The 26,921-nt window shown below is 38.1% G+C and overlaps 1 protein-coding gene across 1 annotated transcript; it reads right to left on the bottom strand.

The window, feature by feature from the left end:
• Positions 1 to 1,805: 1,805 nt before the first annotated feature.
• Positions 1,806 to 9,233, bottom strand: LOC149016042 (glycine-rich protein). Its single transcript, XM_089157157.1, has 4 exons — positions 9,049 to 9,233; positions 2,498 to 2,601; positions 2,259 to 2,406; positions 1,806 to 2,173 (listed from the first exon to the last, which is right to left on the bottom strand). Exons 1-4 carry the CDS (start codon positions 9,065 to 9,067, stop codon positions 2,136 to 2,138), a joined length of 309 nt encoding a protein of 102 aa, XP_089013283.1. The 5' UTR covers positions 9,068 to 9,233; the 3' UTR covers positions 1,806 to 2,135.
• Positions 9,234 to 26,921: the final 17,688 nt, after the last annotated feature.

Genomic DNA, 26,921 nt, shown 5'->3' with positions numbered 1-26,921 from the left:
GAGACCTTTAGTCCGGTTGTTAAGCCCACCACCATTCGTCTTGTTCTTTCTCTAGCCGTGATGCAATCATGGACCATACGGCAATTAGATGTTTCAAATGCTTTTCTTCATGGTGATTTGGATGAGTCTATCTATATGACTCAACCACCAGCGTACATTGATGCTTCTCATCCTTCTCATGTTTGTCATCTTCGGAAATCGCTATATGGACTTCGTCAGGCTCCTCGTGCTTGGTTTCTTAAGCTTAGTACCTTTGTGATTTCCTATGGCTTTACTGCATCCAAAACCGATACTTCTCTTTTCATTTATCGGTCTTCTACAGTGGTTCTTTATTTTCTCATTTATGTTGATGACATTATCATTGCTGGTAATGATCCAGATGCGATTCATGGATTCATTCGAGCTTTGGGAGGCTCTTTTGCTATCAAAGATTTAGGTGACTTACACTACTTTCTTGGCATCGAAGCTCACCGTTCCAAGACTGGCCTACAGTTGACTCAACATAAATATATTTTGGATTTATTAGTCAAAACCAACATGCAATCTGCAAAGCCGGTCTCTACACCTATGACCACTGAGGCACTTTCTGCTACATCTAGTTCTCCTTTGGTGGATGGTACCTTGTATTGCCAAACAGTTGGTGCTCTTCAATATCTTGCCATTACTAGACCTGATCTTTCCTATGCTGTTGGTCGTGTTGCACAGTTTATGCAAAACCAACTGACGTGCATTGGTCGGCTGTAAAACGCATTTTGCGTTATCTAGGTGGCACGTCTCATCATGGTCTTTTTCTATGGGCTGATTCTTCCATGCACCTTAATGCTTATTCGGATACCGATTGGGCCAGTAACTTGGATGATCGGCATTCCACTTCAGGGTTTTGTATTTTCATTGGTGCCAATCTCATTTCCTAGTGTTCTCGCAAGCATAAAACTATTTATTGTTCTTCTACGGAGGCAGAGTATCGAGCGGTTGCTACCACTACTACAAAGTTAGTTTGGTTACACTCCTTATTGGGTGAACTTGGTGTCTCTCTTCCACTTCCACCTTAGTTTGGTTACGCTCCTTATTGGGTGAACTTGGTGTCTCTCTTCCACTTCCACCTACTATCTGGTGTGATAATGTGGGTGCAACCTATCTTACGGTCAACCCTGTTTTTCACTCTCGTACGAAACATTTAGAGATTGATTTTCATTACATTCGCAAATTGGAAGCCTCGCAGCAACATCGTGTACATTTCATCTCTACTCATTTTCAGCTTGCTGATTTACTCATCAAAGCACTCTCTCGTTCTCGCTTCTTATTACTTCGTGCCAAGCTCACGGTCATGGACCTGCTTCACTTGAGGGGGCGTGATAAGGATACCGTAGTACAATAGATCTTTTGATGTATTTCCCTGTGTATCATTCTGTATACATTATATACACATGTAATCTGTGTAAAGTCAATATACAACTTTACAGTATTATCAAATAATACCCCATAAATCTGAGTTGATGATTTGAAGAGGAACTACGATATGTAACTTGTAGCATTCAGTAGGCAAACGATTAGACTTGCCAAGTTGGCAGGGAGAACGTACAAGAAGAGATCAACAATTTCCAGTAGATGGGAGATCAAAACCAGAAACGAAACGACATGTCCAAGGCACAAACGCCATCAGTCCGGAGTAGCTCTCACAGCAGAGAATGGAATTGAAGAAATACAGCCTGAGGATTGATTTCTTCATATTGATGCCCGAGGACTGATCCTTCATAGGATTTATAGTAAACGTTAATTTAACCTTCCAAAGCTAAAACTTTTAACGGAAATTTTAGTAAATATGATGCAAGTTCAATGGACCGAGATGAATTTTCTGTCATTGAAATAGAGGCTCTTATCTCATACTATCGTGCCCGATACAAGCCTCAATTTACACTAAGAAAACCCCAACCATGTTAAACAGAATATATGACAAAACATATATAGACATTTTCAGTTGACACCCCCAGGTTCTTTCTTACAAACAACAAAAACAGATGGATTGACAGCAACTGCTTCAATTTTGTTCCGACTTCATCACATCAACGTATTAAACTAGCATTAAAGACTCTTGAAGAAAAACCTAAGATGTAATTTTTGAAATATCGACCTTCTTAACCACCGCAGCATGAGCCGCAAGCTGGAAGTGAACCTGCAAATTGCACATACAGACTTAGTATCTGAATAATGAAAACAAGGTGTAGATGATGATGGTAGATGCCAGAGAATGCACTCACTATGATCAATGCCTCGGACATTGTCCAATCCACGGGGAGGTCCCCGTGGGCCACCGCCATATGGACCACTTCCAGGTCCTCCAGGACCACCACCGTCCCATTTCTTACTCGCACCTGAGCTTTTCTTGTAAGCATCGGATTTTTCCATCTGAGATTGCAGACAGAGAAGATGATTATATAACATGAAACCTTAAAGAAATGGGAGTATTGGAAAATGGCAAGAAGGAATAGAAATATACCGAGAACATTGTCATGAAGAATGCTACAATGAAATTGATAACGGCCCAGAAGGAATCAGTAACGGTTTTCAATCGCCATATAGATCGCTTGGATTTTACAACACCTGAGAGAATAAGAATATAAAAATTAAAATATAATAATTTCAACTCTGGTATAGGCATGACATAAACTTCACTTTCTTGCAAAAGCATCTGTAATGACTAAAAGGTTGAACTTCTAGAATACAAAGACAGGTAAGTGGTCACCATGAAGAAACCTGCCCATGCAACTAGGAGACACCTTGATGACTATGTAAACAATGACCAAAGCATGATATTCCAATATAATGCTTTTCCAAGGGGCTTGTGAACAAAATACATTGGAAGTGAAAAGGAAACGAAGCTTCATCTTTTTCAGTGGAAAAAAACAATAATTATAGTTTTAAAAGGGGAGGAGATAAGATAATCAGACATTTATATATGCTGTATGTCCTATGTTGAAGATCAATTCTGTTAAAGTTACAAACAGGTTTCCAAGAGAAAGTACAATATGCAATAAGATTATTTTTAGTACTGGATGAATCTGAAAGAAGGTGGATACCAATGAAGTAGTCAAACAAGGAAAATGGGATTTTAAAGGGGATACCAATGCAATGTGGAATGAGATGATTATGTGTATTAAGAAGGTGGCTAAAGATGTTCTAGGTGAATCAAAAGGAAAGATCCATTCTTATAGAGAGACGTGGTGGTGGGATAGTGAGGTTCAAGCTGCCATTAGGAATAAAAAAGCTAGTTTTAAGACATGACAAAGAACTAAGGATGTTGAGGATCTTCAAAGGTATAGGTTGGATAGAAATGAAGCTAAGAAAATTGCGAGAAAAGCAAGGGAAAGGAAGTATGAAGAGTTATACAATAAGTTGGGCACAAAGGAAGGGTAAAAATCTATTTATAAGATAGCTAAGATGAGGGATAGGAAGAGTAGAGACCTTGACCATGTTAGATGTATTAAAAATGGAGATGGTAAAGTATTAGTTTGTGAGGAGGATATTAAGAAAAGATGGGAAACCTATTTCTCTAGTTTACTAAATGAGCATTCTTCAAGCACTTATGTTTCGGACGATTACACTTTTCACCAAGGCACCAATGTCCGAACTTATATACGTAGAATTTCGATGTCCAAAGTAAAAGAAGCTTTAAGGAGGATGAAACTCGGCAAGACACAAGGTCCTGATGAAATTGAAATCCCAATTGAAGTATGGAAGAGCTTAGGAACCCATGGACTAGTTTGGTTGACTAAGTTGTTTAATAAGATTATGAGCACAGGGAAAATGCCAGATGATTGGAGGAGAAGTGTAGTGGTTCCAATTTACAAAAATAAAGGAGATATTCAAAGTTGTAATAACTATAGGGGCATTAAATTGATGAGCCATACGATGAAATTATGGGAGAGAATAATTGAAACCCGTTTGAGACACTTAACTACAGTTACGGAGAACCAATTTGGGTTTATGCCGGGAAGATCTACAACGGGAAGATTTTCATATGGTATTTATTGACCTAGAAAAAGCTTATGATAGAGTCCCTAGAGCGTTAATTTGGCAAGTACTAGAGAAAAGAAGTGTTGCAAGTAAATATATAGATATAGTTAAGGATATGTATGATGGTTCGGTGACTAGTGTTAGAACAGTGGGGGACAAAGTAATGAATTCCCGATAACAGTTAGGCTACATCAAGGGTCAACTTTAAGCCCATATATATTTGCACTAGTAATGGATGAATTAACCAAAGACATTCAAGATGAGGTCCCCTAGTGTATGCTTTTTGCGGATGATATTGTGTTAATTGATGAGACCCAAGTGGGGATTAATACCAAATTAAAATCATGGAGATTAGCTTTGGAATCAAAAGGCTTTAAACTTAGTAGATCGAAGACAGAATAATTAGTTTGTAACTTTAGTCATGATCGGGCAGATGATGAGGTGGTGATACTTGACGATAAAAAGATTCCTCAGAGTGATTGTTTTAGGTACCTAGGTTCAATCATAAGTAAAAGAGGTGATTTAGAAGATGAGGTTTCCCAAAGAATTAAAATAGGGTGGATGAAGTGGAGAGGGGCGTCCGGGGTCTTATGTGATCGGCGTATTCCATTAAAGCTTAAAGGAAAATTTTATAGGACTATTGTTCGACCAGCTATGATGTACGGTGCAGAGTGTTGGGCTGTTAAAAAGAATCATATAGATAAATTCAGTGTAGCAGAAATGAGGATGCTAAGATGGATGAGTGGCAAAATTAGGATGGATAAGATAAGAAACGATCATATTAGAGTTTATCTGGGAGTTGCTCCCATAAGTGATAAGCTTAGAAAAAGTCGTTTGAGGTAGCACGGCCACGTTCAACGGAGACCTATAAATGTTTTTGTACGGAGAAGTGATATAATCCATATTGAACGAACTAGCAGAGCTAGGGGTAGACCTAAGATAACCTTAGGAGAAGTGGTGAGAAAGGATATGTATAGCTTAGGCCTTGTATCTAGCATGGCCTCGAACAGAACTGATTGGAGGGCAAGAATCCATGTAGCCGACCCCATTTAGTTGGGACAAGGCTTATTGTTGTTGTTGTTGTTGTTGTTGTTGTTGTTGTTGTTGATGAATCTGAAAGAACTGAACAGTGGAACTAGGGGAAAAAGAAAATAAAAAGTGGAATAAGCGATGAATGATATATGAGTAACAGATTAAACATCAAAGGTCTAAAATTTTTCTAAGTCAGACAGCAAACTAACAAACCATCATCTACAAGGAAGAAATGGACATTTAGCTTTATAAGGTTTTGGCACATGATACAGTATCCCAATCCCCAGAGCAAGGCTATGTTTGGGTGTCAGAAAGAGAAAAAATGTTTTAAATTATGAATTCAAGGGGGAAGAGGGGAGTGAGTGAGAGACATAAAACAATCATAATGTCATCCTGCCAATCTAGTCTTTTTCTCTTTTAGGCTTCCAACATATCTTAAATGAGAGATTAGAATCATACTCCAGTCCAGACAAAAGAACCATCAGCTCAGTATATACAGAGAGTCAGAAGACTAATGACATGGAGAGTTTGAGTTAAAGATAAACATTGTATGGGCAGATCAAATAGAGGCAACAACCTTCATTGACCACAGGAAAAGATGGTGACTCTCACATGAGGTCTTTACACTTGTTTGTTGATTAGGTCCTCAATTTATCAGGACTTGTGAGAGCAACAAAATGAACAAAAAGTCAATCAGAATGTCCAAATCCGGGTGCAAATATAACTAGAAGTCATACATGTGATCTTCCTCCCAGTGAAGTAGAGAAAAGGCCTAACCATGGGAGCTCTCAGGAACAACATAGAAGATTAATCAGAAAAGCAAGAGCACTTCAAGGAGAATTACAATCAGGGGTTCCAAACCGTTTCAGCCCTGATACCAATTGACGCAACATGGTGTTCCAAAAAATGAGATTCGATTGCTTATGGGCCCATCCAAGCTATAAAAGGGTCGAGCACTAAACATATATCTATGAAAAACAAGTATCTTGAAAGGTCACTTAGAAGAAATACGTTTCTACCAAAAAAAAAAAAAAAAAAACTTAGAAGAAATACGTACATACAAATGCCAGGGGATTTCAATTTCCCAAACACAGGCAAAACTGGAATGGAAGATAAATTATGGACATGACAGAATAGAGGAAGGCATAGCTTTGGACGTTCCAAAACGGGGGCTTAAAGGACAACCCATGATAAGAGGCTGTCCTCACAACTGTTGGCAGGGAAGGGGTAGTCCAGCAAGGTATTAGGTGGCCGAACTCACTCAACTAAACTCCAAATAATGTGAAACTTCAAGGAAAACTACAAGGAAAAGGCCAACACTTGCTCAAGGGCAATACGAAATTTCAGAGGGCTACATATTTCAAATTCAATATTTTTTAAACATAAGAAGCGCAGGGGGTGAACTGGAGTTTATAAGGATAACCCTAGAAATGGTGTAATCCTGGCTTCATAAGGCTTACTCATTCAATTCTGTTAACTATATATGTAGACCTCAGGCATTCCAACTGTTTTTTGCATCATTATATTTCTTTTATCCAATTTTTTGTTCAGACATTCAGTTCTATTGTAAATCTAAACAAGGAAACCAGAAACCTAGAAACTACCATGCATCTAAACCTTCCCAAAGTACTACAATTGGGTTATTAGACCTGACCAGTCAACCCAATCCAAGACTACTCAATAAGGACTAAAGCAGCCTGAACTGAAACTTACCGAATATTGAATGTGTATTAGGTTCAGGTTTGTAAAACCTGTCAGCTAGGCAGAGTCTGGTTTGCACCATGAGTTACCCAATACACCCAACCGAACCATTAACCAACTCAAATCGTTAGAACCATATTAAAACCCTAGGTTGATAATATACTTTTTTACCCTGTCTCTCTTTTTTCTCCACCTCTGGTCTAACCCTCCCTGTGACTGCCCAAATTCTCGAGCACCTGAAAGATTTGCTGCTCTTAAGCATCTCTGTAATTACTTGCTGGTGGCAGTAGGCCTACACTATATAGGCTTTAGCAGTATAGCCTATAGCCATGACTAATGAGATGACAAAGTTGTTATCATGTCATGCCCTGATGCTGACTGAGGCTCCCTGACCATAAGCCATGAAGCCATGGCTTCAATTCCATGATAGAAAAGTAATGAGTCCTTGACTACAATGCCATGCATCCTTTCAAGCATCCGAACCTCTTTAATCTCTTCATCTCTCAACTTCTCAACACCCCGAACAAATTTAGCATGCTTTTGCATCTTGATTTCTTATTCTCCTACTCCTGCCCATATCGACCTTCCTTGAAGGCTCGTAGCTCTGGAAACTGATGATACTCCCCTCTTGAGACTTGGTTACTTGAGCTCTCTTTCTTCTTCACATATTTTATGACTTTATTACTGCAAAGAAGATGCTCATGTGGTCATTTGATGTCTCCCACTTCCCTCTGCTTTCCCATTCACCAATATTCATTTCTTATAGAAATCAAAATGACAGCACCCCCCCCAGGGGCATCATCTTAAGAAAGAGAAGAAAGACTGTAGTATAGTGTACACGATTTTGATTTAAAATCGGGCTCATTGTGGTTTAGTACTGCAGTTTAAAACTGATCCATACCATTGAAGACCGCCTAACAAGAACAGAACCCAAACCAAGCCCAACCTGGACCAAACCAAAAAGAAATAAAGACCATGAAAGAAGTCAAGAAGCTGATCAATATCACTGGTCTGTACGTGGTTCATCAGGCTCCCACCATCTTTTTTTATCTTTTTCTCTTTGTGTGTGTGTGTGTTGGAGGGGGGCGGGTGTCTGGACATGATCATAAAGTACATATATCCCCTCTTGAAGAAGCTGTTTCCAACTTGATCTCATGACCACTAAGTTGCAATATAACAACCCCAATTGTTGTCCAAGGTCTGGACTCTACAAGCTAATCAATAACTCTAATCCAAAATAATACCCCGAGGTTCCCTTCAGCAGGAAATTCCAGCAAACCATCAACAACATATGAACCCCAGATATTGAATACCAACTAAACATCCATCCTCTGTAAAATATGGCACAGTGGAGGTTCAGGCATGCACAGTATGATCTCGGTAAAATAGACAGAAAAAAGAAAAGGATATGGACTTGTACAAGTAAGACGCCCTAAATCATAATAAATCTAACGAGAAGGGAATGTGGTGGTATAGACAAGTTATAAACCTGCATACATGGAAGTAGATCACAAAGATCTGTTCTCTATTAAAAGGCAGAAATAATTGGATATAAAAGACGGCACTTACTAACCGAAGGAGTCACAAAGCCCCAGTATAGCACATTAACTCGTCTAATTATGTAGAGAAATTTGGCTCTATGTCACTCCCATTAAATTTAATACAGAGATCCATACCTACTGATTTCAAATTTCAAAGCTACAAGAAATTTCTCAGACAAGGAGAATTCACCCTATTTCACATTATACTACGAAAGTGATCCATGATCAGGAAAGGGAAAAGACACCTTCCAGTTTTGTGGGGGCAATTCTCCAGAATATATAAATAAATGCCTGAAACGTAGGGATTCAACTTCCAAAAGGAACTTGAAAATCTCCCATTTAAAAGATGCTACGCAGAAAAAGAAAATGCAAATTAAACCAATAACTCCAGCCAATTGCCAATAATACACCTCTAATCGGCAAATTAACAAAAACGGCGGTTCGGAACGAATTGCCGAAAAGAAGACTTTAATCGTTGACAAAAGAAATCAAAAAGGAAAATAGCATCGAAAGGCTATAGAAAAACAATCTATGAAGCAAGACGAATTGAGACCAGACAAATTGAAGGATTCGATGAAACCCTAAGAAATGGGGTGGGAGAAACTTATGATTCTGATTCATCATCCAATCCAAGTTTTCCATGAAATCCGAATTCAAAATTAAGAAGATCTCATAAACAGATCAAAGAAATTTAGATTTCCAGAAGAAAATTCAAGGAAGAGAGAGCATTTGCAATTAAAATCATAGCTTCGAAACGTACCTTTCTCAACATAAGCCATTGTAACAGCAAACTCTTCTGCAATCACGGTCGTCTCTAGTCTTGAGGAAGAACACAAAAACGAAAGGCTAAAATCGAAGAATTTATTTATAGTTAATTAAAAATCGTAACGAACGGTTTCAAACCTTCAATGAAGGAACCAAATTTCGTCTTGTGACGTGTTCGACTCAATCTCATTGGACGATGTGAGTGGAAACTTCTAGACGAGTCTTGGTTTCCATTTTAAGGTTAAAAAAAAATATATCGGACCATATTTAAACCAGACCAATGCACTCTACCGGTTTACAAAACCATATAGTAACTAAGTTGCATGAACCGAATTAGAACCATATGGTAGGATCAATTCAGAAGCGATTTTTAGAAACCGAAATCAAACCAATACCAAATTGGTTCGGATTTGGATCCAATTCTAGAATCGACTTAGTTTTTTTAATTTTTGGACTTGATTGCACTATCTTGCTCAAACCAAAATCAAACCAAATTTTCAAGACCAAACCGATCGACAGTCTTAGTCTCAAGTACTTGTCTTCGCCACAAATATTTAGTACGGAGTTAGACCCTTAAAAAAGTTAATGTATCAAAAGAGAACAAGCATTTAACAATGCAAAGGAGAATGTGTGAATTTTCATTGATAAAACTCTTATAGGTCCAAGCAAGTTCGAGATTGAGTTCCAAAGTCATTAGGATACCTTCCTCTTTTCGTGAAAAAACATTTGGAATGAGGATTTTGTGAATCTTCCTGTTTTTTTTGGGACTCCAAGCCAGCTTTGCACGTACTTCAACTATATTCTCAAGGGACCTTTTATAATTAATATAGGTGGGACTTCACCCCTAGCCCTGAAGGGATTTGAACTCTGACCTCCTATGTGAAAAGCATTGGTCTTTTGCCCACTAAACTACCCTTTGAAGTTTAAATGTTACATCTCTTTCCTTAAGTCAGATGTGGATCACAAAGATGTACTACTAAAGTCAACAATGCGAGATAAGGGAGATGTAAAAGGTTAGTAAACTAGTATTAGATGTTGGTCTAAAGCCTTGTGGATAATTCCAACATGTAATTGCCATATAAAACCAAGACAGAAAATTCTTTCCCACTTGGAAATCTGCTGACAGTCCTCCCATTTGGATGTGATAACAATTGGTAATTTGAAACTAGTTCTCTAACAAGTGAATCATATCTTTTATAGATAAGATCCTTCTCAAGAATAGTTTATTTCTAATTATTTAGTTTTAACTAACAATCACCTTTTGATCTACCTGGTCACAAAAGTAATGTCCATATGGTAACTTTGGATCTATTATATGTACTCAGATTCATATTTTACTATAGCTAGATTAGGGTGTCTGAGTGAGTCCAGCTCAAATATCCATATGGATATCGATGGGGACAATCTTTACCTTTCAAATAGATATGGGCCCATCTCTGAGATCATCTCTCCTTGGGAGCAGTATATAATATTACCCCTTGTCAATGCAGGGTTGGTAGAGTGGTAAGATCTATACTTCTCAGTGGAGAGGTCATAGGTTCGATCCTTGCGGACAACAAGCATCTCCCCTGAGGATGTAATCAAGGTGCGCGCAAGCTGGCCCAGATGAACCTCAATACCCAAAAAAAAAAAAAAATTTACCCCTTGCCTTCTCCACCATATACGATAAGGTGAGATTGCCACCTCTAAAGTCGACAAGGTGGAACCCTTTCTCGAATCTAGTTCTTCTCTACCCAAGAATAGTGTCTACCCATCTGTCTAGCCCTCTGCATGGATGACACTTGGCTGCTTGGTATCTACATAGGCCACGTATCGTCTATCTAAAGGACTTGGAGGACGAGCGGATATTATCCTTGGCAGAAGGGGATATTAATTGACTCTTTCCCTCACTATATGGTGGGAGTAGTATTATATAGTATTCTCAAAGGGAGCAGAACCAACCTAAGTTTTGAGATAGTGGAACTATCTAGGTAGAGAGAACTTAGGAACCTATTAGTTGCCTTCTCTTGTTTTACCTAATCAAGCTTCTTGTATTTTGAAATCATGGGAAGTTGTGGATAAGGATATATTACAGGGACAAGGGGGGTCAATCTTGAGATCAAATAGAAAGAAATTAGATTGAATCAAACCAGAAAAACCATTCCAAAGAACCAAACTCATCTTTACCTTTCAAATAGATATGGGCCCATCTCTGAGATCATCTCTCCTTGGGAGCAGTATATAATATTACCCCTTGTCAATGCAGGGTTGGTAGAGTGGTAAGATCCATACTTCTCAATGGAGAGGTCATAGGTTCGATCCTTGCGGACAACAAGCATCTCCCCTGAGGATGTAATCAAGGTGTGCGCAAGCTGGCCCAGATGAACCTCAATACCCAAAAAAAAAAAAAATTTACCCCTTGCCTTCTCCACCATATACGATAAGGTGAGATTGCCACCTCTAAAGTCGACAAGGTGGAACCCTTTCTCGAATCTAGTTCTTCTCTACCCAAGAATAGCGTCTACCCATCTGTCTAGCCCTCTGCATGGATGACACTTGGCTGCTTGGTATCTACATAGGCCACGTATCGTCTATCTAAAGGACTTGGAGGACGAGCGGATATTATCCTTGGCAGAAGGGGATATTAATTGACTCTTTCCCTCACTATATGGTGGGAGTAGTATTATATAGTATTCTCAAAGGGAGCAGAACCAACCTAAGTTTTGAGATAGTGGAACTATCTAGGTAGAGAGAACTTAGGAACCTATTAGTTGCCTTCTCTTGTTTTACCTAATCAAGCTTCTTGTATTTTGAAATCATGGGAAGTTGTGGATAAGGATATATTATAGGGACAAGGGGGTCAATCTTGAGATCAAATAGAAAGAAATTAGATTGAATCAAACCAGAAAAACCATTCCAAAGAACCAAACTCATCTGGTTGCTTCAATTTTGATTTCAACATATGTAAGCATTCACTTGATTCGGTTTGGTCTAACCCAATGGGAACCAAAAGAAGATTGAACCCTACCCAAATTGAATCATAATCCTAATGCAATTCAAAACACAACCATACATTTCTAAACCTAAGAACCCAATAAACCCAATGTATGGTTTTGCTAATTTGTTAATTTTCTACTTGGGTAAATTCAATTCTAGACTTCGTTTATTGATTAGGTAATGCATGTATGGTTTTACTCTACCAAATGAGAGAACATACATTTCTAGAAAGCCTAGCAAAATTATAGGTCCACTACTGAGGGGTGATTTTCATTATGTGTTACAGTATAATGGCCCATTTTACAGGTGGGCATACACCAGAATTTACATGACAATCTGAATAAGAAGCAAAGCAAGGCAAAACCACTAGTGAGCAAATTGAAAGCCATTCTTCAGCAGAAGGAGAAGATGTAGAGTGCCTCAAATTCTCATAGGAAAATTGTTACTCATCAAATGCCACAATTCAAGAGACAAAAGTTTTCCCAGACTGACAACTCATTGGGTAGCTCTCAAGCGTTTGCTATGTTATCTCAAATGAACCTTGTTGTATGATTTACATATTACTCTTTCCTCTCAGAATGTTATTAAGGCACATTGTCCCGTACAAAATGAAAGTCGATCTCAATGTGTTTCGTTTTGGAGTGAAAAACTGGATTTGCGGAGAGATAGGTAGCACCAATGTTATCGCACCATAATGTAGGTGGACCGGCTATTGGAATTCCCAATTCCTGAAGAAGAGACTGAATCCAAAATATTTCAATAGTAGCAGACGTTAGAGCTCGATATTGACTCTTAGTACTCAAACGTACAATAGTCGTCTGCTTGTGTGACTGCCAAGAAACATAATTATCACTAAGATAAACAAGATACCCACTATGAGACTTTCTATCATTAGGGCATCATGCCCAATCAGCATCCATAAAAGCATCAATAACATTCCGAGAGGAAGGAATAATATGTAAACCATACAACAAGGTGCCTTCGAGATAGTGTAGCAAACGCTTGCAAGCTACTTAACGGGTTTCAGTAGGACAATTCATAAACTGACAAAGCTTGTTGACCACAAAGGGCAAGTTGGGGATGTGAAAATGACATATTGAAGAGCACCCACTAAACTATGATACATAGTAGCATCTAGTAGCAAAACACCACTTTCTCTAGACAAAGTACCGTCTAGTACCAAAGGTGTAGAAATGGGCTTTGCATTCGAAAGACCAGTTCGCTCAAGAAATCCACTCACATAGCGTTGTTGGGACAAAAGCACCCTAGAAAGCATTGGAATCAACTCAATGCCAAGAAAGAATCGAGCAAGACCAAGGTCCTTAAAAGCAAACTCTGAGGAGAGTGAACTAAAAAGAACATCAATAGCACTTGATAAGGGCCCAGTAATCAAGATATCATCCACATAGATCAATACATCCAATGGAGAAGAACCAAACTGAAAGAATAAGGATGAGTCCGCTTTAGAACCAACAAAACCAAAACTTATCAGATAAGAATTCAGTAGCTAAAATCAGGCTCTTGCTTTAGTCCATAAAGAGCGTTGAAGTTTGCAAACATGTGTGGAAAATTGGGAATCAAGATAGTCAAGTGGTTGTTGCATATATACATCCTCAATGAGATGTCCATGTTAAAAGGCATTAGTCACATCCAATTGTCGCATAGTCCAAGCTAAAGAGACAACCATTGATAAAATAATATGAATTGTTGTAGGCTTGACCACAGGACTAAAGGTTTCATCAGAATCTAACCCATACTCCTGAGTGTAACCTTTAGCAACCAAGCAAGCCTTATGCCTCTCAATAGTACCATTCAATTTACGTTTAATCCAGAAAATCCATTTGCAATCAATAATGGTGCGTGTGATTACTAATGAAGGCATTAAACTCCTTGTCCATTGCTTCATGCCATATGGTAGACTTGTGAGCTTGAGAAAAACAAGTGGATTCTCTGTCTTGATCTATAGTCCTTATATAATGTACTTTCATTTCTCATATATAAATAGATCTATGGTCTCAGTAGAGATACGTGGTCATTTTACATCAGTTCCCTTTAAGCTCTCACACATGGTATCAGAGCAGGTTGAGATCCACTTTATTCTTCCTGTCTTTTCTCCATGTTCTTTCCTTTGGCTTTAATTCTTGCCTTTTCTTGAAGCTTCCTTTTGAAACTTTCTCTATTTCTTAGTAATGGCGTCGGCAACTTCGAACCCTTCATCTACTCTTCTTGGTACTAAGTCGGCTGTTTCTCTAAATTTTTCTCATGTTCACCATTACCTCTCTATGAAGCTTTCTTTACACAACTATATTGTTTGGCGATCTTAGTTTATGCCATTATTGTTCAACTCTGATATGTTAGGGTTTTTCGATGGTTTGACACCTTGTCCATCACCATTTCTTGAGCTTGATTCGGTTTCTCTTATCCCTAATCCTGAGTTTTTGGCCTAGAAGAAATGCCAATAGCTTCTCTTGAGCTGGATTTACTCCTCTTTAACAAAATCGGTCCATTCAGAGGTTGCTCACTTAACAACATCGAAGAAGGTTTGGACTCTCTTTATGCTACTTATGCATCCCCATCTCAGACTCACATTATGCAAACTTCAATTGCAGCTTCACAACATCAAGAAAGGGGTCGATTCTATGCAAATATAGTTACTCAAAATCAAACAGTTATCTGATTATCTGTCTCTTGCATCGTCACCTATCTTTGATGAAGATCTTGTATTGTTTTATCTCGGCAATTTGGGAACTGATTACCAAGGTATCTTGACTTCCATTGCTACTAGAGATGTTCCAATCAAATTTTCTAGTCTTCGAGGTTTTTTGATCTGTGAGGAAATCTAGCAATCTAACATTCTTCAAGAAATTTCCAACGTCTTTGCTCAATTGGCTTCTGTGACATCTGTTTCAACGTCTTCTCCTTCATTTCATCCCAATCGATTTCCTCAAGGGGGACAACACTTTGGTGGTCGATCTTTTGGGCGTTTTTCTGTTGGCCGATGTTCTTTTGGTCATGGCCGAAATTCTAGTTCTGTGTTCTACCAGATCTGTGATAAGTCAGGTCATGTTGCAAAACATTATTTTCATCTTCACAAATATGCCTCTGGCTGTGATGTTTCTTCTAGTTTCCCTCAAGCTCAGTTGGCATCTACATCTAGTTCTGTTGGTCATTCTACAAATTGGATTGCAGATACAGATGCTACTCATCATTTAACTTCAAATCTCAGTTCGATTAGCAATGCTTCAGAATATCTTGGTCCTGAGTCAATGGTTATTGGAGATCTTTCAGGTATGTGTATTAAGAATGTCGATCAATCATATATTTCTTCTACAACTTCTACACTTTGTTTAAATGATGTGTTACATGTTCCAAATGCTTCTTTGCCTCTCCTGTCTGTGAGTAAATTGACTAATGATCATCTTGTTTACTTTGAATTCCATGCCAAACAATTTTTTGTCAACGATCAATCCTCGAGCCATGTCCTCTTGGAAAGAAAGCTTAAGGATGGGTTGTATCAATTCTTTGATTTAGTTGTGGATTCACATTCGGTGTTTGCCCTCTTTACTGCTCGAGTGACACCTTCAGTATGGCATTCAAGACTGGGACATGCTAATTTTAGGAGTGTGAATTGCATTATTTCTCTCTTGTGTAATTCAAGGTGTAATAATCTGACTGTCTATGACTCTTGTGCTTTGGACAAGTCACATAAACTTTCCTTTGATTCTTGCACCACACACACCACAACACCACTACAGTTGGTATTTTCTGATTCGTAGGGACCTGCTTATGAGCCTTCTACCAATGGGCAACGATACTATGTTAGCTTTGTGGATGACTTTACTAGGTTTACTTGGTTTTATTTGCTTTCTGCAAAGTCTGATGCTCTTAGGGTGTTTCAGATTTGTAAGGCTATGGTCAAGAATCTATTATCTTCTACCATTAAACACTTTCAATCAGACTGGGGAGGAGAGTATCACACTTTCTTCAAATTTTGACTGAATGTGGGATTATACATAGATTGAGTTGCCTAGCTACTTCAAAGCAAAACGGGTGTGTTGAGCATCACCATAGAGAAATAGTAGAAATGGGACTTGCTCTTTGGCTCAGGCGGGTATGCCTATGAATTTCTGGGGTGATGTGTTCACCACTACCGTGTTTATCATGAATATACTTCCTTTGGTAGCTCTTGATTTTGTTTCTCCATTTCGATGTCTCTATAATAAGGACTCTGATTATCAATTTTTTTAGGGTGTTTGGCTGTAGATGCTACCCACTATTAAGGCCTTTTAATTCTCTTAAGTTGGACTATCGGTCTTGTCGTTATGTTTTCACGGGATATAGTCCTTGACATCATGGATACAAATGCTTGAATGTTACTACTAGCCGGGTCATTATTTCACATCATGTTTTCTTGGATGAACAGAATTCTCCCTTTAAACAAAGCACTTCTATAGTGGTTTCTTCCCCAGTTGACTCACCGAGTTACCCACTTCTCATGTTTAATGGATCTTTCTTGCCATCTACCTCACTGGATCAAACCCCACTTCCATCTACTATTGGACTACCAAATTCTGCCAATGGGCCACCAAATGCTGCTAATGGGCCACTAAATGCTGCTAATAGGTTAACAAATCCGTCTAGTGGATTTTCAACTTCTACGTTGCCTATTTTGGACTCAAGTGTCTTTAATTCCTCTCTTGGGCCTGTCCATGCTACAACTATTTCTGATGGACCATTTCCTACTACATTAACAAATGGGTCTACTACATTGAATGGGCATGTGACTTTAGATAGTTTGTTATTACCCTCCACTACTATGCTTACTACATCAATTGTTCAACTCCCATCCAGGCGGACCCACAAGATGGTTACTCTCTCTCTTGATGGAACATGGTTCCTAAAGTTCCCATGAATCTCATGGTTACCCTAATAATAGCAAAGATATCCCTTGTAAGCTACTAGATATCCCCAAAAACACACATGCCTTGATTTTATATGTAATTTAGAGGTTGTATTAGGCTTTGAACTAGGGTAGCATAAACACCGAACTATGCGAGTTAGAGCCCAAGTGGGCAATTCTTGGTTGACGGTACTCATTGACACTAGCTCTAGCCATAATTTTTTAGGCAATCAATGGAGTTGGTTGACAAGGCGAGAGGTGGAAAAGGAGAAGTTGTTGCATGTCATAGTTGCCAATGGGGCTTACAAGTTCTGGTTGTCGTCATGTTCTTCCAGCGCAATTACAGGATTATCATTTTACAACTGATTTTTTCTTGATTCCATTAGAGGGTTGTAACATGGTTCTTGGAGCTTAGTGGCTCAGAACTCTTGGTCCAGTGGTTTGGGATTTTAAGAAAATGCAAATTAGTTTCACAATTAAAGGGGTTGATGTGAAGTTGGAAGGATTAGAAGTTACTAATGCTAAACTAGTGGGTGCCAAAAAAATGACTAAGGCATTGCACCAATCTCATGGTAAGGGTTTCTTGCTGCATATTCAAGTTGTTGAGGATGTGGTGGCTACTGGAGAAGTTTAAAAATGTGAAGGTGAGGATTGGAGTTTTTTGCAGGAGGAGTTCCCACAGGTGTTTCAAAGCATTTCTGATCTACCACCTCAAAGACACATTGATCACCAGATTCCTTTGTTACTAAGTAGTAAGCTTGTGTTTGTGAAACCATATCGATATCCTTTTTTTCCGAAACAGGATATTGAGAGTTTGGTTGAGGAAATGTTGGAGAATGCATTATACCAAGTAAGAGTCACTACTCCAGTCCAGTATTGTTGGTACAGAAACAAGATGGTTCTTGGCGATTCTGTATTGATTATCGATAGCTTAATGCCCAAACAATTAAAGATAAACTCCCAATACCAAACATTGAAGAACTCATTAATGAGTTACATGGGGCTTGTTGGTTTTCGAAGCTGGACTTGAAGGCTAGATATCATCATATATGAATTAATGCAGCAGATGTGCATAAAACTGATTTCCGAGACACATCATGGGCACTATGAGTGATTGGTCATGCGTTTTGGGTTGTGTAACGTCCCTACTACATTTCAATGTTTAATGAATACCATTTTCAAAGACTATCTTCGAAAATTCATTCTGGTTTTCTTAGATGACATATTGATCTATAGTAAAACAAAAGAAGATCACATGGTGCATGTAAGGCTGACACTGGAAATCCTCCAATAACATGGTTTAGTTTTAAAGCTGCAGAAGTGTTTCTTTGGGAAGTTTGAAGTCCATTATTTAGGGCATGTCATTGGTGCTAGGGGAGTAAAAGCAAATCCGAAAAAGATTCAAGCTATGAGTGAGTGACCTGTGCCCAAAACCATTAAAGAATTGAGAGGATTTTTGGGCCTTCTAGTTACTATAGGAGATTGTTTGAAGTACCTATGGGAGAAGTGAATTACTCTTGAAGCTCAGCAAAATTGGCTCATTAAATTGATGGGACATGATTTTTTAATTAAATACAAGTAGGGTATATCAAATAGGGTTGTTGATGCTCTTTCACGTAGACGCCTAACGGGAGTCTCACAAGTATTCCCATGCCTAAGGCTGCTTGGTGGGAGGTAATCCAAGAGGAAAACAGGACAAATCTGACTTTACTTTATATTCATCAATTAGTTCAGCAACAAGAAGCAGTTGGTCCTTAGGAAGTCCACCAAGGGGTGTTATTCTTCAAAGGTAAAATTTTCTACCACCTCTTTGCTCCCTTATTCCAACATTGTTGGAGGAATTTCATAATACAAGGCATGAAGGGTATTTCAAAACCTTCCATTGTATTCGCGATGTGTTTTATTGGACAAAGATGTGCGATCAAGTGAAACAGTGGATTCAAGAATGTGATATTTGTCAACAAAGTAAGAGTGAAAACCAGTTGCCTGGGGGTCTTCTACATCCATTACTAGTTCCTTCTCAGATTTGGACTGATATATCAATGGATTTTATTGAAGGTTTACCTCTTTCGGACAGCAAGTCTGTTATTTTTGTGGTAGTTGATCAATTATCGAAGTATGCGCATTTTCTTTCACTAGCTCATCCCTATATAGTTGAGAAGATAGCCTACCTATTTTTTGATAATATCTTCAAGTTACATGGTTTGCCTTATTCCATTTTATGTATCAGGGGAGCAGCTTTTACGAGTTTGTTTTGGAAGGAGTTGTTTCAGCTGCAAGGAACTAAATTTAATTTTACTTCCTTGTATCATCCACTGACTAATGGCAATCTGAGGTTGTCAATCGCACCTTGGAGATGTAATTGCGATGTTTTACAAGTGCTTACCCCCAGCACTGGAACTATTGGATATCTTGGTCATAATATTGCTACAACACAAGCCTTCACTCAACTACCAATATGACCCCTTTTGAGGTTGTTTATGGTTATCCACCACCATCCCTTTTGTCCTGTGTTGTTGGCATTGTAAGGCTCAAGCTGTGGAGAATGCATTGGTGCAACGCGACCAAATTTTACAGGAGCTTCGTGCTCGTTTTTCCATTGCTTGCAATCGAATGAAATAGGTGTTTGACAGAAAACATAGGGAGCTGGAGTTTGAAGTGGGAGATCTAGTGTATCTCAAGCTACAGTGGTATCACTAAACTTTGGTGTCAAAGCGCACTTGTCAGAAATTAGTTCCCAAGTTTTATGGCCCATTTTGTATATTACAGGGTGTTGGTAAGGTGGCCTATAGGTTGCACTACCTCCAAGTGCCAAAATCCATCATATTTTTCATGTTTCCTTGTTGAAATAGAAATTGGATCTCATCAATCCAATGGTGTGTCATTGCATGCGTTGCTTCCTAGTACTTGTTATCGTATTCCAACTAAAGTCATTGATGGCCAAGAACAACTATTGATTCGTTGGCTTCATTTACCACCAAAGGAAGACTTATGGGAGGTTGCAACAGAGCTACTTTCTCAGTTTCCTTTACTTAATCCTTGAGGCCAAGGATTTTATTTTTTTTTGGGGGGGGGGGGAGAAAATTGTTACAAGGGTAAAAGAGTAACTTCATGTATACATGTGGGTTTATAAGGGAAAGTATATAATTGAGAATTGTAAATAGTGAATGTAGATTGAATAGATTGTCTACTGTTTACTGTTGAGAGCTCTGTTTCTCAAAGAGCGTCATTTAAAGATAGCTAAGGGAGGGAAGACTCGGGGGCAGGGATCTCTTGATCCTACCAATTTCAGACCATTGTCCGCTTTGTGTCACTCTCCCGACTACACAGGAATCGGCTAGAGGTAGAACATTTTCCTACTATAACCATTGGGTGTTAAATCTAGAATTTCTTCGTGGAACTTGAGCACCTCCAGTTCACCCATGTTCACCTTATTTCAAAAATTGAGTCAAGCAAAGTATATATCAGTTAAAAAAGTAATCTACTCATTGGCCGTTGGAAAATCAAATTATTGCACTAAAACAAGATGTTGATTGTGCTCAAACCAATCTTTGCACTCATCCAGATGATTCTAGCAGGCAATTAAAAGATAAAGAGGTGACGATGAAACAATCCAGTGATCGATGGTTATGTGAAGAAGATGCAAATGTCAATTTCTTTCACCGATCCGTGAAATGTGACGAAGCCGGAACCAGATTCATAAAGTGGAAAATGATGCAGGTGAAGTAATTATTGAGGATGCTCAAATCCCAACCACTGCCAAGCCTTACTTTGCAAGCCAAGGATGTTATGTCATGACACAAATTCTTGTGCCCGATTTTTAAGATGGACCTGCATTAAGATATTTTGTTGGGGCAACCAAATGACCTGTTTTTAGAGATTTGTGGTAGAAGTTGAGGGCTTAGGCCAATAGGCTTAAGCCTGGAGCCCACCACTGATCTCAGTCTATGGAAAGGGTGCGGGGGTGTTGCCCCCATGGTACAGTACAATCTTACCCAATGGTCTACTCGTTTACCTGATTGGAGTTTGTATATGTGTATCTTATGTTTCCTACCACATTATAGAGAGGTTTAGGATTTTGGATAAGAGTTCTTGTAACAATGTTTCTTGGAGATTGTGAAATTTTCTTCTGTACTTCTTCTACATAGTGAAAAACTCTTCACCCATAAATATAGTATACCCATTGGTGTGTGAACCACATTGAATCTCTGTATGTATTTTCATTTTCGTTTCTATTTCAATTTCCTATTTTATGGTGTTTGTTTTAACATAGTACATCAGCAAATACTTTGCCCAGATTTCTATCTTCCAATTCCACACGAGATTTCTAGACAGTGGGCGCCTCATCACTCCAGTAACAAAGGATGAAATCACAAAGGTGGTGTTCGCAAGTGATGCAAACAATAACTCACCGGGTCCAGATGGATTTGGCGTAGGTTTTTCTGAATCACCATGGAGCGTGGTTGAGGATGTTTGTCATGCAATTAATCATGAACTTCTTCAAGAACCCCACTCATGTGCCTTGGCATTATGGCAACTGACCATCTTCTCCTTCACTGATTTGCTAAAGATATATGGAATCTAACATCATCATTCAATCTTGAGAACAAAATACCATTGCATTCCCAACTTAATTCACCCATAGCATCCTTTCATAGTTACTTCTTTGACTATGAAAGACTCTTATTGACATTATACACCTTATGGTATATCTGGGGCAATCGTATATATTGCAGTGGCTCCTGGAGAAAGATCTAAGAGTACTCCACAATAAATTTTGAAATTTCTAATCAAGTCTTGCCCATAAAAAGAACAAAAAATACATCTTCTGTGAACATCAACTGGCAACCTCCTCAACCATCCTATATCAAAACCAATGTGGAAGGAGCACAGGATAGATCATGCCAGAAATGAAGCAGGCTTTGGAGGCCTTGCTAGAGATCATGCAGGTAAATTTCTTTTCTTTTATATTTTGCAGAGGCACTGGCAGTACCCATAAGGTTTTGCTTTTAGCTAAGAACCAGCAACTCGATAGATTCATTATTGACAGAGACAATCAATGTTATACACTTAACCCAGTTCAAAGAAATGCCATTAGCTGAAAATTTGATCACATCATACATGATTCAAGAAAATTGCTTCAGGAATTCTTAGAAAGAGTATAGCATATTCTGTGAGAGAAGCCAACGAATACAACAGATACTCTAGCAAACAAGGCTGTCGGCTGTGGTTATTCTCTTTTTTTCCTTCTCCCCACCCCACTTTGACACTTTCTTTGCTGGTCTACAGCTTAAACTGTAATTTCTCTCGTGGTTTTAAATTTAAATATGTTAGCTTTTCTAAAAAAAAAACAAGTAAACAATTTTTCATTAAAGACTTTTTTTGAACTTTCTAAAAGAGGATTTTGTGAATCCAGCTATCTATTTTCTTTAAATCAAGTGTGGGTCATGAAGATGTACTACTGGAGCCAACAAATTAAGCAAGATAAGGAAAGTTTAAAAAGTTATCAAACAAAGTTATTAAACAAGTATTAGATGTCGGCTTAGGCAAGCAAAAAGCAAAAAAAAAAACTAGTTTTCGATGTCGGTTTAAATCTATCTTTACCCATTCATAAAGCCCTAACAGCTACAGAACACCTCTATTTATTTCTTTAATTTTAACAAGTAATATCATATAAAACCTTAACAGAGAAAAGATATGGTAATAATAGGTCACTAGAAACTTGTTCCATGACAAGTGGATCTAGTCTTCTATAAATAAGATCCTACTCAAGAGTAATTTATTTTTATTTTTATTAGTTTTTTGACTGACAAATGACAATTACTTTTTGGTCTGATCTTTCTATTTGCTGCTTTCTCCTGTTTTATTCTCTGAAATCATAAGAAGGTGTGGCATGAGGATCAACTATAGGATAATGGATGTCAATCTCGAGATCAAATCAAAAAGTCTGATTGAATACAACTAGAAAAACCAATTCAAAGAATCAAAGTCATCTGGTTTGGCTTCGATTTTGATTTCAGCATGTAAGCATATGCTTTTGGTTCGGTTTGGTCTAACCCAATGGGAACCAAAAGAAGACTGAACCCAACCCAAACTGACCCATAACCCAAAAGCAATTGAACACAACCAAAAAATTCTAAACCTAAGCACCCAATAAACCCAATGTATGGGTTTGTTGATTCGTTAATTCAATTCACCATTTGGGTAAACCCATTTCTAGGCTTTGTTTATTGATTTTGGTATATTTTTACTCTACCAAATGAAGGGAACATACAATCTTTTCATGGTTAGGAAAAGGGAGAGGAATTTTGTTAAAAGTCATATTTAAACATGCAAAAAATATTAAATAAATCAGATAATTATTGATGCCTCTATAGTTTAATTATTACCTTATTTCTAGTATTTTTTGAAATTATTATTTCAACTTTAGGTTTTGCTTAAAATTGTTGATTTTGTATTTTTCAAAAAACCCCAAAAGTAACCCTGAGATTTTTTGTTGTCTATTCATCTCATCAAGATTTGGCTCTTTAAAATCCAAAATAACAGGAATATAAAAGGCAAAAGTTTGGCATTACATGTGCCTTTTCTGAATAAGGGTGAGATCATCTTTTTGAAGTTTAAATTGTAATGAAGGGTAAAATGGACATTATATATCTATTCTTATCAGCATTTTAACACCCTTCAAAAGGGGGGAGGCGGAAGCAGTCGCCTCTAGGACGAGCCGAGCCGATACGATAGGCGGGCGAAGGGAGCGAGACCAAGCCGAGCCACTAGTGGAGTGGCGAAGGAGGCCTACTATACGTATACTTGATTAGTAACCAGTGAAGGGGAGGCAATAGTAAAGAATAAGGTTCGATTAATAATTAAGTTATATTAGAAGGGGCAACAATAATTACCCCTAAATAAATCTAAACCAAATCTATCGTTTTATGTTGGAATGAGCACTAAGGGCATGTCTGGTAATGGGGCAAGGAATAGTTCTTTGCGTTCTTCAGTTTTCAAAATGTGAAGATTCCGATCCAAGGATTTTGGCAATTTGACATTTACAAGGTGACCAAATTTACCATATTTGTTTAGTCACACATTGGATGAAGCTAATGATAATATTGATTATGTATATATACAATGATTGCTACTAAGTGGGATGTATGCTAGTAAAGAGTTACATATGGATCACATGCATGTATTGAGTTGGGCTGAATTTGGCTTGGCTGAGGTCGTGGTCCATGGACCCTAGTCCAACCAGGCCATAGGGCATATATAATATTAATTAATTAATATTAAATGTCTATGATGGGGGCATGGGTCGTGGGTTATGATCTAGAAAACCCTTTTTTGGTTTTACTGTGGGGATGTGACTATACAACCAATCACAACGCTTTCCCTTGAGAGGTGACCTGATGAACAGATGTCACTCTCCTATATAGTTGTCTATATGAGTTTAGGAGAATATATGAGAAATTAAAAACAAGAGTTTGCTCTCTAATTTTTGGAGTAGAAAATTTTGTGTTTTAAAGAGTGAAAAATTTTCTTGTTTTTGTTTTCTTCCCTTCTTATGTTGTATGCTACCTTCCTATCTCCTTTGCAAGTAAAATCTATTGAAACGCTAGCTTTCATATCTAAAAGAGTTGTTGTATCTTGAAGATGAGGACGCCAAGGTCAAACCTGGTATGCACTTAAGGAGGCATTCAAATACCTTAAGGAAAAGTATTGTTTCATACGCCTCAACTCACCCTATTCGAGTTCGTGCTGTTCTATTTTGCTTCTTCTATTGCATACAGGTAAGGGCTTCTGACATAAAATTATATTACTTTGTGATTATGTAACTTATTGCTTGACATTAGTCTGTCTTTATACGGTGCCTTTGGTATTCTTATTCTAACACCCATTGGCTCATATTGTATGTTTGAGCTCTCTCTTGTTAGGTTTTTTATTAAAAATCTATATTAAGTTTCAAAATTAGTTTTTTGCATCTCTTTTATTTAATTTATTTTGTTAGTGTGTGGGACCATGAGGTAAGGGTGGTAATGAGGCATCATGAGTAAAGGAGGCCCTTCATGACCTTGGTTATGAGGCTCTTCATGACATTGGTCATGGGTCTTAAAGGTCTTGATCATGGTGATGAGGTGGGCTTACTTGAATGATGGAATTTACTCAAATTCTAATTCTTGACCTTCATTTCTCATTTCAACTTTATGACCATTCATGGCTATTACCATAAGTGGGGTTAAGGTCTTTGAATGGATTAAATCAAATTCATTACAAAGAAGTGAATATGAGAGTTACTTCTCCAAGTAGTGGGGAGGTTAGGTCAAGGTGGTTTATTCTCATTAGTGGATGAGGGACAAGCCATTGATTCTCCATTAGTGGAGAATTGATTCTCCAATTCATTGCCTTAAGAATCCTAAAGGGTGTAAGGTGAGGTTTGGGCCTATATAAACCCAACATTTCCTTGCATGTGGTGTGCAATTGAGACACTCCTCACTCTCACATTATTTGTGTTACAAAGTTAATTTCTTTATTTGAATTTGTCTAAGTGTTGTGCTCTAGCTTTTGGCTCCTTGAAGGGACTAGAAGAACTACCTCATCTTCTAGTTGGAGGTTGCTTTATCTTGGAGGTGGTGGTGTGAAGAACCCTTGGTAGTAAGGGTGCATCAATTACCTTAAATACAACACTCAAGGTGTGACTCAACCTCATTAATCGGTGGTTCGTTCGGTTGCAACTTCAAGCTCTCCGGATTGACTAAAGATCTTCATCTCTCAATTGTATTGCAATTTTATTTTTGTGTGTTTGAAGAATTTGTAATACAATTACCCCAACATCTGTTTACATTATAGATCTCACAATTTGGTCAAATTGGGGCTGCCGATCAAAATATGCCGATAGATCTCCATCTTCAAAATTGGGTATAAAAATTCAAATCACAGCATAACACATTTTGAATCACCCATCATATGAAATTCAAACAAAAATCATAATAAAAACCAAACAAATCTGATCTACTAGCATCCCTAATTACAGTTTGATGATTCATGTGATCGAAGAGAGACAAAAAGATTCACAAAACTAAAAGGGTAAATCCGATATTGAAGGATTTTGTATAAATAAAATCCAAAAGGACAATTTTCCTATGCAACCTGGCCCTAACAAAATATTTGTTGAATGGCTCTCTTTTGATGATAAAGAGTCACTAAGCTATCATTGGATTGGTGGTGTTTCACCCATTCAAAAAGCCCTGACCAAAAAAAAAAGGGGAGGTCACATACTCACATATCACAATCCACTGGCTAAGTCAAAAAACTCCTTATTTATTTCTCTAATTGTGTGCTGGCTTGCACTTATCCTCCACTTCCACCACTTACAAACTCTACAAGCCGAGCAATTTCAGAGTCATATCATATACTAAAGAGTGCTCATCATGATGATAAAGTTAACTGCAAAAAAGATCATTCAAAGCTTGCTTTTCTTTATCTCAATCGATCCCAAATTCCCAACTTCTCAAATTTGATCTCTGTAGCAAACCATAATCCAAGATTGACATGCAAAACAACACAAACTACTAACTGAATTCATCATATACACAATAAGTTTGATCAAAGTTTTCTCTCATCCTCTCCTGTTTAAATACTAAAAATTACAAAAAGAAGGCTGAGAGAGAAGCATATATAACTAAATTACAAGCCTTCCGTAATTCTTAATATTCTTCTTCTCCCTCCATTCAAAACAACCAGCTTTCTTCAACAAGAATGGAAGGAGAGAGACCTATGAATCTGATGGTGATTAAGACTGTTTGTTTCTCGCTCTATTCGCCACCGGAGATGAAGGAAATCGTCGACAGAACACGGTAGCCGGAGTGGCCCAGTGGTGTGATACCCATAAACTTCCTGTGCCTTCTCAAGAAGCCTCTTGAAAAGAGGGTGATAGAGATAAGAAATTGGTATCATAAACCTTTGTTGTCCTGCTTCATCATCTTCTAACCCTACTGTAACAG

This window comes from Hakea prostrata, chromosome 5 (assembly GCF_041222555.1).
Source record: "Hakea prostrata isolate BN-2017 chromosome 5, UWA_Hpros_2, whole genome shotgun sequence".
NCBI lineage: Eukaryota > Viridiplantae > Streptophyta > Magnoliopsida > Proteales > Proteaceae > Hakea > Hakea prostrata.
This window is presented reverse-complemented; position numbering and strand designations above follow the sequence as displayed.

What these genes read in the sequence shown, in the direction of transcription:
- LOC149016042 (XM_089157157.1), bottom strand. An exon ending in TCTTCATGACAATGTTCTCG is followed by an intron (nt 2,407 to 2,497) that starts GTATATTTCTAT and finishes CTGCAATCTCAG; the next exon opens with ATGGAAAAATCCGATGCTTA. An exon ending in TGTCCGAGGCATTGATCATA is followed by an intron (nt 2,174 to 2,258) that starts GTGAGTGCATTC and finishes TGCAATTTGCAG; the next exon opens with GTTCACTTCCAGCTTGCGGC.